The sequence below is a fragment of the Myotis myotis genome, unplaced genomic scaffold (genome assembly GCF_014108235.1).
Source record: "Myotis myotis isolate mMyoMyo1 unplaced genomic scaffold, mMyoMyo1.p scaffold_m19_p_5, whole genome shotgun sequence".
Taxonomy (NCBI): domain Eukaryota; kingdom Metazoa; phylum Chordata; class Mammalia; order Chiroptera; family Vespertilionidae; genus Myotis; species Myotis myotis.
The window spans coordinates 104,192,291-104,206,488 of record NW_023416357.1 but is presented as its reverse complement, the minus strand read 5'-3'; the positions used below and the strand labels follow the sequence as shown (position 1 = coordinate 104,206,488).

Below are 14,198 nucleotides of genomic sequence, written 5' to 3'. Positions count from 1 at the left end.
ATCTGCAGGTGGAGGACGAGGCATCTGGCTGTGGCCCCGGGTCCTCCCAGTTACTCAGGCTCAGACTCTGGCCCCCCGCTCAGCAGGCCACGGGCTGTGCGCTCTGACGAAGAGTGAGGCAGACAGAGTTGGTCAGCTCAGAATTCTGCATCCTTTCATCTCACCCTCCTGCTGCTTGCGAGCCAAGGCTTGTCGCCCTTTGAAAGAGGAAGCCGACTCCGCGAGAGGCAGTGAGATGGAGGAGGGAGCGGACCAGGGTCCACCTCCCGGTCTCCCTGCTCCCACAGCGCCTGGGCCTCTAAGCACCAGGCTGTGTGAAGGGGCCAGGCGGGGGCTGGTGAGACGTGGCCAAGAAGAGCATGTGGTGGGTTTTACGTGAAATACGTGGTGTGGGAGGCCATCCCCATCCTTCCAGGAGCGCCCTGCCAGGGGGGTCTCCTTCCTGCCGCTGTGCCAGCGACTGCAGGCAGCAGGTCAGCACATGGCGGCCTGTAGTCAGGCGCCCTGTGCCTCCCTCGGAACAGAGCGCACAGATTGGTCTGGAGAATGCCTGGCCCCAGCGCGGTGCCCTGCCTTTCCAGACCTCTCTCCAGCTCCTGAGCAAGATGAGGGAGAGGATTCGGGCTGAGGGGCTCACCGTAGGCCCAGACCCACGCGAGCCAACCAGGGAGCCGTGGTTAGGAGCCGTGGGGGCTCTGGCGTCAGCACGCCTGGGTTTGAGTCCAGCTCTGTCCCCAGTGAGCGGTTTACAAGTGACGTACTCCATCCTCGGGATTGTAGTAATGCTGGTGTCACGAGGTGTGAAGTTTCAAGGAACTACAGTCCTTCGCCACTTCCCAACAGGGACACAGTGTGAGAGAGAACGGCGTCGGCCAGGGCGGGGACATCATACGGTGCACTCACACGCCCGCCGTGGCACGGCCCGCCCACACGGGCTCCGCGGGACAGCCTGCGCCTGGCTTCACCTGCACAGCGCGTTCCTCACAAAACAGCACGGGACTCACACAGGCACAGGAGAAAATGACGCGGTGAACACGGGCGCATGGGGCTGCCAGCCTAACACGGCATACTGTCCCTCAGCAAGCTTTGCTGACAAGTAGAAGGGCACAGCCTCAAATCACGATAAAAGCAGAGCACAGTAAGTGCACACACCTGTAATATAGTCATCATCATTAAACACCACGCACTGTACATGATCGTATGTGCTATGCTTTCTAAAAATATACATATATTTTTTTATTGATTTCAGAGAGTAAGGGAGAAGGAGAGAGAGAGAAACATCAATGATGAGAGAATCATGGATTGGCTGCCTCCTGCACGCCCCGTGCTAGGGATCGAGCTCACAACCCAGGCATCTGCCCTTGACCGGAAATGAACCCGGGACCCTTCAGTCCGCAGGCTCTATCCACTGAGCCACACCGGCCAGGGCTGTATGTGCTGTACTATCATGACTGGCAAGGCAGCAGGTTTGCTCACACCAGCATCACCACACGCATAAGTAACGCGTGCACCATGACGTTTCCACGGCTACAGTGTCACTTTTTCAGTCCCTTATAACCTCACGGGACCAGCGTCACACGCGGCCCATCACGGAATGAAACGTTGTTCTGTGGCGCATGACTGTACATGTAAACCTTGGAGCGGCGCCTGGCACACAGTGTAACTGTCAGAAGACATCAACCTCCCTGTTACTCTGCACCTGGGACACAAACCACGGGGTGCGGAGCCCGTCCCTGTAGTTAAAGGTGCTGGAGCACCAACCGGGCAAGGCCACTGACGGACCGAGACCACCTCCCAGCCCACGCGGGGGCCACGAGTGCGGAGACTGGCGCCCGGCAAAGCCAGTGCCTCCGAAGGCAGCCCTGCGCGCCCGGTGCTGCCATGGGAAACCGGGTCAGGTGCCCACCTGTTGCCACGTGAAAAGCTGTTTGGCTCAGTGGATAGAGCATCGACCTGCAGGCCAAAGGGTCCCGGGTTCGATTCCAGTCAAGGGCACGTACCTTGGTTGCGGGCTCCTCCCCTGCCTGGTCAGGGCTCGTGCAGGAGGCAGCCAGTGGATGTGTTTCTCTCACCTCGATGTCTCTCTCGGTCTCTCCCTCTCTCTTCCTCTCTCCCTAAAAACCAACGGGAAAATACCCTCAGGTGAGGATTAAAAAGAAAGTGGGTCATGTCGCCACGTCTTTGCGTTTTCCCAAAGAAGTCGGGCGTGTGGGTGTGTGTGAAACGTACTGGTTTTAAAATGTGGCGATTGACTCGGTTTAAAACAAAACAAAACTGCGAAGGCCAAATTAAACTCCTCTGAGCCTGCAAGGCGCAGCTCTGCTCTAGACCCTGTCCGGGCCGGGGCGGGCTTTCACAGCCCGGGCGCCAGGGAGACCCTGAGGGCTGCACCTGCCCCAAGTCTCCCTGCTCCCACCTGCCTGGCAGAGCGAGGGGGGGGTGCCCGGGCGTCCACGGGGCGGTGCAGCGGAGGCCGGCAGTGGGGCTCGGTGCAAGTTTGCCCGTGGGTCCTGCCGGGGAACTGACCCGGAGACAGATGATGGGCGATGCACGCGGGGCAGGCACTGTCCTAGGTGCTGGGAGGCCTGTCCCTGCCCCGGTGGAGCCGACAGGAACGTGAGTGCGCCAGGCCGAGGCAGGGGCCACACAGACCCTCTGCCAGGGGCGCTGGGCGCGGTGAGAACGGAGCGGGTCGGGGCCGGGGGGCAAAGGCCCTGAGTGAGAGCGGGGAGCCGAGGTGATGGGAGCCACGGATAAGATGGAGACGGGCCCGGGAGGAGGCGACGGGCGGAGCGACGGCTGGCCCAGCGGCCCTCCCTGCCGGTGGCCTCTCTCTGAACCCAGACGCAGGCCCAGGGGAGCTGCTCCGGACGTCCAGTCCGCCCCCCCCTCCCCCTGCACAGGCAGCCCTGTTCCCGCTCCCCTCCGCCCCCCTGCAGCCCCTCCGGGTCCTGAGGGCAGAAAGCCTGACTCCCGTTCGCGTCGGGGCTCCCTGCCTGGCGCCCCCCGTGCCGGGAATGACAGGCTCCGCACACAAATGTGCCCACTGCACGGAACGGCCTCGGCACCTGCCCGCTCCTCACGCCGCGGCGCCCCCTCCGGGACCGGGGTGACTGCTGTCCTGCCCCCGCTGTGTGAGGACCTGGGTGAAGGCTATAGAACCGGGCGCCCACGTCACCGGCCTTGGGAGGCCGCCGCGTCCGGGTTTGTGCGGGCCTGCTGTTCTGGCTGAGCGTCCCCCGAGCTACCGGGGAAGGGCCGTGCCCTCCGTGGCCAGGGACTCCCGGCACTTCCCTCCCTGCGGGCGGCACATGGCAGGACAGGGGCCGGCACAGGCGCTCCGGCTGCTCGCCCCCAGACTCCTGCTGCCACGACTTTCTGTTCCACTTAAACCATTTCTGGCCCAGGGGGTCCTCTCTCAGCTCCTCCCCGCAGCCCCTGCACCCACCACCACCCCGGAGCCCACCCGGGAGCCGGCCCATCTCCGGGTCTGAGTCCCAACAAAGGCGGGCAGGCCCCGGGCGCAGCCACCAATCCGCGGGCTCGGCGGCTGGCAGGGCCCCGGCCACATGGAGAGCGGCCAGGAACCCGGGGACCCCCACCGGCCCGGGCCCCCCGGGCGCCTGCCCGCGCTGGGGCCGGACACCCGGGCCTCGCCCCCGCCCCCGCCCCGGCCGCGGTGTCCCGGGCTGCGGCAGGCGAAGGGTTAAATCCCATAGAGCTGATGCTCTGACTCCAGGCTAGAGGGACCCGGGAAGCTGGGGTCACTTCCTGCTCCGTCCCAGTCACCCTGAGCTGGTCCCGGGTCCTCAGCCCGGGATCACCCCTCGAGGAGGACCCCGGCGTCCTCGGCAGCCGGCCCGCCGCCCCCCGGGCCGGGCATCCAAGGGGTTAAGTCCCCGGGGCTGGACCCCGCCGCCCGCCTTCCCAGACCCCAGAGCCGTGAGTGGGGGACCCTGGCTCCCGAGGGGCGGCCCGCGGCCCGGGAAGGCGGCCGGGAACAATGGGCAGCGGGCGGCGGCCCGGCCGAGCCCCGGGCCCCGGTCGCAGGGTGAGGGCCGGGCGGGCGGGCCGGGCCGGGGCCAGGATTCCGGGAGGAGCGCGGGGGTCCGGGTGGGGGAGGGGCGGGCATCTGGGGGGAGCCGCCGGCGGGGCGGGGCGGGGGGAAGGGGGGGCTGCGAGCCAGCGGGGGCCCGGGGGCGGGGTGCCCTGCCCGGAGCCGGGAGCCGAAGGAGGATGGCGGGGACCAGCCAGAGCACAAGTCCAGGGTCGGGCTGCGGCCGTGGGGGCCGGAGACCGCGATGGCTCCGTGCCCACCGCCGCCGCCGCTTAAGGGTCACCCTGGGCCGCTCTCCACGCCTCTGCACGGAGCCCCCACCCCCACCCCGCCACCCCCGCAGCGGGCCCAGCTCGAGGTCCGAGGCCAGGCCTGGGCCTGGTCTGCTCCAGGCACCTGCTCCCTGCGTCTCCGCTTCCATACTCACGGCGGCCTTGTCATTAACCCCTTCCCTCCGCTCTGCTCCGCCCAGTGTGAATGTGTGGACACAGTCCAGGTTCCCGGGGCTCACCTGTCCCCCGCAAGCACCCCCAGGCCTCCTGCACAGGCAGCCCCTGCTTGCACCTCCCGAGACGTTAGCAGCCGGGGAGGGGAGAGGCTCCTGGCCCAAGGAGCTAGAGATGAAGAAATGAATTCATTCCTAAAATCTAACTCCGTCTCCCCTGCTGCCACGGAACAGGCTCCTCTAGCTCCTGCTGCACTTGGGTCACCTCCCAGCGGCCTCCTCCTGGGTCCCAGGTGCCTGCCTACCACTGCCCCCCAGCAGGTTCCCGCCCCAGAGGCACCGCAGCCCAGGCTCCCCGGGGACGCCCCTGAGCCTCACACTGGGGAGTGAGCACAGCTGGGGTCCTGCTCCCTCCCTCACATCACCCTGCTGGGGTGAGCTGGCAGGTCTGCCCAGGAGGCCACGCTCAGCTGCTGCTTTGCGGGGTCCCCTTGCAGACTGACCTTTAAAGGCATCGGGCAAACAGGTCCAGGAGCAAGGGCATCGCCTCCACTTTCGGTCACTGACAGAACGTATTGCGCACCTGCTCCGGGTCGGCATCGTCCGGGCAGAGCACGCAGGAGGGACCATACAGAGGGAACCTATAGAAGGGCCCGGAACGGGACTGCCAGGGAGGGCTCCCTGGGGAGCACCGTGTGGGTTTATAGGCGCAAACTGGCCCCAACCCCTCCTGTCACAGCCCAGGACCATGGTCCCAGGGATTTCTCCATCCGAGCTCTCCTCACCGGCCCTGCCAGCAGCCCACGTTTATGAGTCTCACGTGACTCCCAAGGTCATCCTCCTCTCAGAGGCTGCGGCCAGCCAGACACAGAGCCTTGCATTGCTGGTCTCTGCCCCTTCCCAGCCTGTGGCCTGGAGAATCTCCCCGAGGGCTGATGTCCTGATCTGTAAAATGGACGATCTGATTCCTGAGTCTCCTCGGGCTTGTGGGGAAGATCGGGCGAGATAACGAGGACACCAGACCGGCCTGTGGCAGCCGCCGTGGTCCTCACACCCGGCTCCCTTCTGGCTTTCCCTTTCCATGTCCCTCTCAAGGTCATTCCTGCAGGAGCCACTAGTGGCTTTAAAACGCCCCCGCCCCCCCCCCCCCCCCTTAACCTGGCCCGACCTTCTTTCTGTGCGTGGATAACGGGACGTGCCCCAGTTCTCCCTCCTGTCACCTCAGGAAAGTCAGAGTGGGCTCTCTTTTTTTTTGTTTTGTTTAACTCCTTATGTGTTCCAGGCGTCTCAGTTCTCTGTGAGGCTCTTAAGGAAAGTTTATTGGTCCCAATTAGCAGCCCCATTAAGGAGGGAAATTAGAGCCTTAATGAGCTTCTTCTGATTAGCAAAATAACAGGTTTCCCAGCCCCTGGGCATCATAGGGGTGGGGTGAGAGCCACTTCCCCTGTGGGTGTCAGATCCGTCTCCAGCCCCCAGTCTGGGTTCAAAGGGTTATGACTGATGAGCTTTTAATTACACTCTTACATTCATCTCCTTGCTTAGTTGTGATCTTGAGATCTGGATCAGGAATCGGGCCTGTGGGGGTGGTGTGGGTAGGCACAGTGAAAACTAATGCCCAGAAAAAGGACTTGGTAGGAAACTGAAGTTTACATAAGGAGGCATGAGAGCTGGGGGGATGAGCAAGTCGGGGGTTAAAAAAAAGCGGGAGGTAGCTCCCATTGTGTGCTCCTCTCTCTCCCCCCAGGGTCCCTGGAGCACCGGGCAGCCCTGAGCTCCGGGATGGAGCCCGAAGCCGTGCTGTGGGGCCCGGATCTGCGGGGTCCTGAACGGAGCCCCAGCGATGCTCACAGAGGTGAGGGGCACAAGAAGGGACAGCAGTCCTGACAAGACAGTGGCCCCAGTTCAGGGAGGGGCCCAGACTCCGGGGAGGGGAGAGAGACTGACCCCGTGTTCTGAAAGGAGATGGGGGCTGGAGACTCCCTTTCTCTCTGTAGGTGCCGAGAGTGGGAACGAAGAGGAGAGCCCTCAGCAGGACAGTTCTGGGGAGGAGATCATCTTGGGCGATCCAGCTCAGAGTCCAGAATTCAAGGACCCACCAGAGATGCCCCCGGAGAGACCCTCCCAGGATCCCTCAGCCCCCCAGGACCCCCCCTCTCCACTGGGCCACCCCCACTCCCTGGACCACCAGACTCCTCTTGACCCCCCAACCCCTGAGGTAGTCCCTACCCCGTCTGACTGGACCAAGGCCTGTGAGGCCAGTTGGCAGTGGGGGACTCTGACCACATGGAACAGCCCCCCGGTGGTCCCCGCCAATGAGTCCAGCCTGCGGGAGCTGGTGCAAGGCCGCCCCTCCGGGGCCGAGAAGCCCTACATCTGCAACGAGTGCGGCAAGAGCTTCAGCCAGTGGTCCAAGCTGCTGCGGCACCAGCGCATCCACACGGGCGAGCGCCCCAACACCTGCTCCGAGTGCGGCAAGAGCTTCACGCAGAGCTCGCACCTGGTGCAGCACCAGCGCACGCACACCGGCGAGAAGCCCTACAAGTGCCCGGACTGCGGCAAGTGCTTCAGCTGGAGCTCCAACCTGGTGCAGCACCAGCGCACGCACACGGGCGAGAAGCCCTACAAGTGCACCGAGTGCGAGAAGGCCTTCACCCAGAGCACCAACCTCATCAAGCACCAGCGCTCGCACACGGGCGAGAAGCCGTACAAGTGCGGCGAGTGCCGGCGCGCCTTCTACCGCAGCTCCGACCTCATCCAGCACCAGGCCACGCACACCGGCGAGAAGCCCTACAAGTGCCCCGAGTGCGGCAAGCGCTTCGGCCAGAACCACAACCTCCTCAAGCACCAGAAGATCCACGCGGGCGAGAAGCCGTACCGCTGCACGGAGTGCGGCAAGAGCTTCATCCAGAGCTCGGAGCTGACGCAGCACCAGCGCACGCACACCGGCGAGAAGCCCTACGAGTGCCTCGAGTGCGGCAAGAGCTTCGGCCACAGCTCCACCCTCATCAAGCACCAGCGGACCCACCTGCGCGAGGACCCCTTCAAGTGCCCGGTGTGCGGCAAGACCTTCACGCTGAGCGCCACGCTGCTGCGGCACCAGCGCACGCACACGGGCGAGCGGCCCTACAAGTGCCCCGAGTGCGGCAAGAGCTTCAGCGTCAGCTCCAACCTCATCAACCACCAGCGCATCCACCGCGGCGAGCGGCCCTACATCTGCGCCGACTGCGGCAAGAGCTTCATCATGAGCTCCACGCTCATCCGCCACCAGCGCATCCACACGGGCGAGAAGCCCTACAAGTGCTCCGACTGCGGCAAGAGCTTCATCCGCAGCTCCCACCTCATCCAGCACCGTCGCACCCACACGGGCGAGAAGCCCTACAAGTGCCCCGAGTGCGGCAAGAGCTTCAGCCAGAGCTCCAACCTCATCACGCACGTGCGCACCCACATGGACGAGAACCTGTTCGTGTGCTCCGACTGCGGGAAGGCCTTCCTGGAGGCCCATGAGCTGGAGCAGCACCGGGTGATCCACGAGAGAGGGAAGACGCCGGCCCGGAGAGCGCAGGGCGACGCTCTGCTGGGGCTCGGGGACCCCGCCCTGCTCACCCCGCCCCCTGGAGCCAAACCACACAAGTGTCTTGTCTGCGGAAAGGGGTTCAACGACGAGGGCATTTTCATGCAGCACCAGAGGGTCCACATCGGAGAAAACCCCTACAGAAATTCCGACGGCCTCCCCGCACACCCAGCCCCCAAGCCTCCTCAGCTCCGGCCTCCCAGGCTCCCTTTTGGAGGCAATTCCTACCCAGGTGCTTCCGAGGGCAGAGCTGACGCCCTAGGACCGCCCCTTAAAGTGCCCGAGGGCCAGGAGGGCTTCAGCCAAAGGCTGGGCCTGCTCTCCTCCAAGTCCTACGCTTGTTCCCACTGTGGGGAAAGCTTTCTGGATCGGGCTGTGCTCCTCCAACACCAGCTCACCCATGGCAACGAGAAGCCCCTTCTCTTTCCTGATTATAGGATTGGCTTAGCAGAAGGGGCAGGGCCCAGTCCCTTCCTAAGTGGAAAGCCCTTTAAATGCCCTGAGTGCAAAAAAAGCTTTGGGCTCAGCTCTGAGCTGCTGCTGCACCAGAAAGTCCATGCAGGTGGGAAAACGCAGAAGAGTCCAGAGCTGGGCAAGAGCTCCTCTGTCCTCCTGGAGCACCTCAGGAGCCCCCTGGGGGCCAGACCCTACAGCTGCTCAGATTGTGGGGCCTCCTTCCTGGATCGCCTGGCACTCGTCCGGCACCAGGAGACACACACCCAAGAAAAGTCCTCCAGACCAGAAGACCCCCTTCCAGAGCCAGTCACCCCACCCCCAAGCCAGGAAGGAGAAAGGGAGGCCCCCACACCCGCAGGGAGCAGCAGCCATGGGGAAGGGGAAACCCCCAAAACTCTCTTGGAGGAAAAGCCCTATCTGTGCCCCGAGTGTGGAGATGGCTTCACAGAGGTCGCAGCCCTCCTCCTCCATAGGAGCTGCCACCCAGGGGTTGCCCTGTGAAATGGGTCTGGAGGCCGGGGCCTCTCTCTCCTGAGAGGAACACTGGATCTCCCCAAATATTGTACGAGAAAAGAAAGAAAACCCTATCAGATTGTAGACGTGTGGATGATAAAGGACCCCGGGTAAAAATAGTGCTTTTATATCAGTGGTAAGAAACCCTATAAATTGTTGGTGGGAACCACTTATAATGCAGTAGAGAAAAACCGTTGGGTTAGAAACCCTATAAATATGTAGGAGAAAAGCCCTTTAAGTCTGTAGCAGAAGATCCCTATACACTATAGTGGATAAAAGCCCTATTAATTGTAGGATGAGGTCCCGTATGTCTCTAGACAACCCTAGAAAACTGTACTGAAATCCTTGTAAAACTGTAGGGTCGGGGAAATGCAGGGACTATAGCCATGGCATTGACTTGGGAGCAGGGACCCTCAGAAGGTGTAAAGAACCTCCCGTGAACTTGTCCAACAGTGTTCTTTCTCTCCTCCTGGCACGTGGGAGGGAGCTCATCCCCAGAAGCCTTGGACAGTTACCCTGAGTAAATGTGGGAATTGGAAAAGGAAGGAAACAAACACAGGACAAAAATAAGTGATGAAGAGTCCTCAGATCCACAGAGGAGAAATGACCCAGGAACTAGGAAGAGAAAGTCCAGCTCATTGCACTGGGGGGGTTCCTCGGGGCGCAAGGCCAATCCTAGACAAATTGTGTGCTAAGAGGAACAGGCCCATGGAATTCCTTAGCAGAAAGAAGCCAAAAATGGGGAAGGAAAAAAATGTGATGTTGAGCCTTTTAAAGGCTGAAGTTTGGAGTGCATATAACTTTAAGTGTAAGAATACTGGGAACCACCACAAAATTTTAGGGGGAAGAGTCAGGGGGTTCTGTTAGAGTGCTTTGAGGGAAGGAGCGCAGGTGGAGAAACTGTTCAGATGGAACCCAGCTAACTCCCGCTGTCTCCCCGTTCCCGGGAGCTTGTAAAGCTGCAAGTGCAAGCAGACCCCAGCCAGACCGCCAGGGTCCTCCCCAGCCAGGCAGGGCACCCCTTTCTGTTCTGAGTGGCCTCCAGGAATGGAAGGTCCCTCCTGCTTACATCTCAGGTCTCACTGACAGGAGGTTCCTCCTGAACTCTAACTGCCACCCGTGTCACTGCAGTGGCAGCCCGTTTCCTTGAATTCTGTCCTCGGTGAAGAGGGAGAACTGCTGCTAGTTGACCTCCAAAGAATAAAGCCCTTCCCCTTGGGAGACGCAAGGCCTGTGTGCGCATAAATCCTCTCGCGTGCTCTTCTGCAAGTCAGCGGGAGCTCTGGTTGGTTCTCTGGCAACGAGAGACAGCAAGTTAAGAGAATAGAGAGATTTGATTGGTCAGCGATCTGCTCTTAAACCCCACTCTCTCCTCTGAGCTGATAGCAAGGCTGCTGGCAGGATTAGCCAGCCTGTACAGTGATGGGTGTCCAAACACCCCACAGAAGAGTATATGGAGGCCCGACCACCTTCCTCGCCCCATACCTGGAGCCCTCTAAAGTGACAACCCAGCCGGATGGTGGTCTTGGGAAGGGATGGATTCCACCTACTTGACTCCTCTCCTCAGTCAGAAACCTTCGGAGGGAAACGAAAGATGAGAGCCACACCCCTGCCAGACCCATCTCCTGTTCTCACACACCAGTTACCCGCTTTCATTAACCCAGCCAGACCTGCGAACATGACTGGATGTATGCGGAAGGGGAGAGACTGTTGCCCTCTGAAATGGTTGGAGAAGACTCTTGAAACGTCTGTAACAAGAACCCATCCCCTAACCTTGGAGACACCATCCAGTGCTGGGTCCAAAGGAAGTGCCCACTGACCCCAGTAATGCACTGTGGTCCTGGAGTAAGACCCGACGTGCCAGGAGAGGTGGCCCCTTCAGGAGTCACGTCCCCGGGAGGGTGACCTGGAACCCTACAAAGCTGCGGAAGAGACGTCTCATTTCATTACCTGAAGTTCAAAAGGTGACAGTCCACCTCTCATCTCCCCTGCCCCCAAAAGGATAACCCTCAAATTCAAAGGATAAAATCTAGAACACTAGGAGGAAAAGGCCAGGCCTGCGGGGAGGAGAAGGCAGGCATGGCATGATTGTGGGAAGACCCTTCCTATCGTCTGCATTGAAGTCCCACCCGACCCAAGTGCAAGGTCGGAAAGCACTACTGAGGGGAGGCGCCTGCCTGCGGGAGCTCTGCCAACAGAAGCCTCCACCAAGGGCGCGTCCCGTGAGACAGGACCGGACACAGTCCTCCACTTCAAAGCAGATCCTTTTCCCTCTAAGATGGCAGCAGAAAGAAACTCCAGTGGGAGACAAACCCCCTTTAAAGGTAGAAGCAGAACCCCCCAAACCGTCTGAGAAATCTGTCTCCAGGAGAGTCCCGGGGAGCAGCCTTCGGAGTTCAGGGGCCAGTCCAGGGGGAGGTGGTCAGTGTGTCAAAGGCCGGCTGCGGGCCTGTTGAGGACTTGGGTGTAGCATATGTAGTGGGGTGCTCGCATGTTGTAGGAACGGGTTAGGGCCAGGAGTTGAGGCTCCGGTACTTCGATGGATGATGTGGATTCGATGAGTTGGGGTCTGGGGTTTTGTAGCAGGAAAGGGGCAGAGTCAGAGACCTTTGGGGTATGACCTGTTCTCTGTTGCCCACTTCCCCAAACTCCTTAAGCCAGGTGCTCCTCTCCCAGAACAAGTTACATCTTGGGAGGAACTAAGCAGGCGATTGGCTGGGGAGGTGGCAATGTCCAGAGTCCCTCTGACCAGCTCAGGCAGAGGCCCAGGTCGTCCTGGAAGGCCTCTTGTCCAACTCCACGCCGGCCTAACTCTTCAGAAGTGCCCACTGCGGAGCCCAGCAGCTAGGGTCACAGTCATTGGTGAACGCAGAGGGAAGAATAGAAACTGATCTGAGCTTAGGGTGAAACTCGAAACTGCTATGGATATGGAGGTCAGAAGGGAACTCGAAAGAACTGGGCATGAATCCCGAATGATGGGGAAACTTGAAACCATCACCGCGAGGGGGTTCCATGGCACCTGCCCCTGAGGTGAGCAGACCCAAACTCCTTTGCCCTCATTAGGGAAGCCCCTCACCTTACTTGTGCCCCTGGAGTGAAGAGAGGCCCCACTTTTGAGTGTTGTGTGTCAGTAACAGTGTTGTGTCACTGGTGGTCATGTTGATTAGTAGAAGAGAATAAAGGGAATAAGATTTCCCAGGTGTTTTCTGTCTTCTCTTTGAACCCTAGAGCAAGCTGAAAGAGCTGTCCCTCCCCGAGAGCCAGGGTCCGTATGTAAGCCCAAAAGCTCAGCCCAGCTCCAGGCTGCCCTTGCACTCTTTTCTCAAGGCCCTAGAATCCCCACCCCGCGCGTGCTGGTGAAGGTCTATGGAGTTTTAAAATCCATACCCTTGGGAGAAAGGGGGAGAGGCGTTCTGAGGTGGTGGCAGAGTTGGCAGCTCCTGCTGATTGATGTCTGGCTTTGGCACCAGCACGTCCTGCTGACTCCTGGGTGACTGCCTGGTGACTGGCGCTGGCTGGCTCAGGTCCAGCTGTGCAGCTCCACGGAGGCCTCTCTAGCCACAATACCTGCTCCCCCCCCCAGACTGCCACGTGGGAAAGCTCCAAAGACCGAGTTCCAGAAGCTGGCGGCCACCTTCCCTGGCTCACCTGGGTCCGGGGCCTGGCCCAGCCCTTTACCTGGACCATAGCGTCCTAGACTCCAAGGAGCGGTGCTGGTGGAGCCCTGGCTTGTCATCCTACTCTCAAGCTGTAGTCCGCAGCCCCCACCGTGTGGAGAGGCTGAGGCTCAGAGAAGGCAGCCACTTGCTTCAGAGCCACAGCGAGGAAGGGAGGGAAATGCAAATGGCCAGGAGCACCTAACCAAGCCTCTCCCCCACCGCTGGGCCTGCCTGGGCTCCACGCTGGGCCAGGCGGGTTTGCTCTGATGAATCCTCAATGCTGGGCTTACCTCTGCGCTATCTCCTAGGCCTAGGCCTGGTCATGGCGAGCCTGAGGTCAGCACCTGCTTTAACCCATCGCCTGCCTCTGCCCCGGTCTGCCAGGAGTCTCCTGCGCCAGCCAGGAAGCTGTCTCCCACCTTCCTTGTGCCTCTCTGACCCAGACTCCCAGGAAAGGCTCACTGCCTCTCCTTCCCCTCCCCCTTCCCCATCTGGAGAGCAAGGGGTGAGGTAGGGGAAAGGAGGAGGGACTTGCCTTTCATGGAGAGGTAATGATGGCTATCTCATTCCCCGTGTCCCCAGTCCTGGGGACAACTGAGGGACATCAGAACTGGTCTCGGCAGAGGAGTAAAGTGAGGAGCCTCCAGGGAGAGAACTGGCACTAGAGTAGAGATTTGTTCAGACTTAGAAGGGGCTGTGGACCCAGGCATGGTGCCTGCCACAGCACAGCATCAGGAAACTGGCTGAGGAAGTGACCTAAGGAATGAGGATTGTGGCAACAGGAAATGGTATAGGTAGGGGCGGGAGGGGGGGGGGAGGCATAACAGTTGGGTGTGGGTTTACAACAGAGGGGGGTGGGGATTGAAGGAAAGTATAGAGCAGAGGCCAGAGTGTGGAGCATCTTGTTTGAGGAGCCTTGGGACAGGGCACCATTGGGGGATTTTTAAGGAGAGACATGATCTCCCCCTTACTCCCCCCCTCCCCCCACACACGTTTGGACTCAGGAAAGAGAACTGGGCTGGAGGAGTTGGGCCATAGCAGCTTAGCTGTGGCTGTGGCCATAGATAAACATACCCAGGAGGAGTGGCAGAGTAGAAAGAGAATTTAGGAAGAGGACCAGCAGAAAATAGTAAATCTGAGGAAAACTAGGGGAGTGTAGCACCACAGGCCGGAGGGAAGCTCTGGAGAGGTCAGTGCTAAACGCTCCACTGGACCCTGTGTCCAATCACAGACAGCAGCCCTAGTTCTGGCTAAAACAGGCACCTTCATCAGAAGGCCAACATCTGCTCACCCTCAAGATGCCAGGCAAGGTCAGTTCTGGCCTGGCATCCAAGGAATCCAGGGTATCACAGCCACGGAGGCCATTGGGGTTGTAAGAGGCCAAAACTCCTGGCTGGAGGGGCCTGGCCAGCTCCTAAAGTAGATCCTCCCAGCACTGGGCAGGCTACTGCAAACCGAAGTTTATGGAGATTACTCTGTACTCCTGTGGCATCAGTG

At 60.6% G+C, this 14,198-nt stretch overlaps 1 protein-coding gene across 3 annotated transcripts; it reads left to right on the top strand.

The window, feature by feature from the left end:
* Positions 1-3,754: 3,754 nt before the first annotated feature.
* On the top strand, positions 3,755-12,238 carry ZNF629 (zinc finger protein 629). Of its 3 annotated transcripts, none has more exons than XM_036309382.1 (3): positions 3,755-3,942; positions 6,247-6,354; positions 6,497-12,238. In XM_036309382.1, exons 2-3 carry the CDS (start codon positions 6,282-6,284, stop codon positions 9,028-9,030), a joined length of 2,607 nt encoding a protein of 868 aa, XP_036165275.1. In that variant the 5' UTR covers positions 3,755-3,942; positions 6,247-6,281; the 3' UTR covers positions 9,031-12,238. The 3 variants fall into 3 exon arrangements, with proteins under 3 accessions (XP_036165275.1, XP_036165276.1, XP_036165274.1); XM_036309383.1 differs by having other exon boundaries at positions 3,755-4,051; XM_036309381.1 differs by having other exon boundaries at positions 6,247-12,238.
* The last annotated feature ends 1,960 nt before the right edge of the window (positions 12,239-14,198 follow it).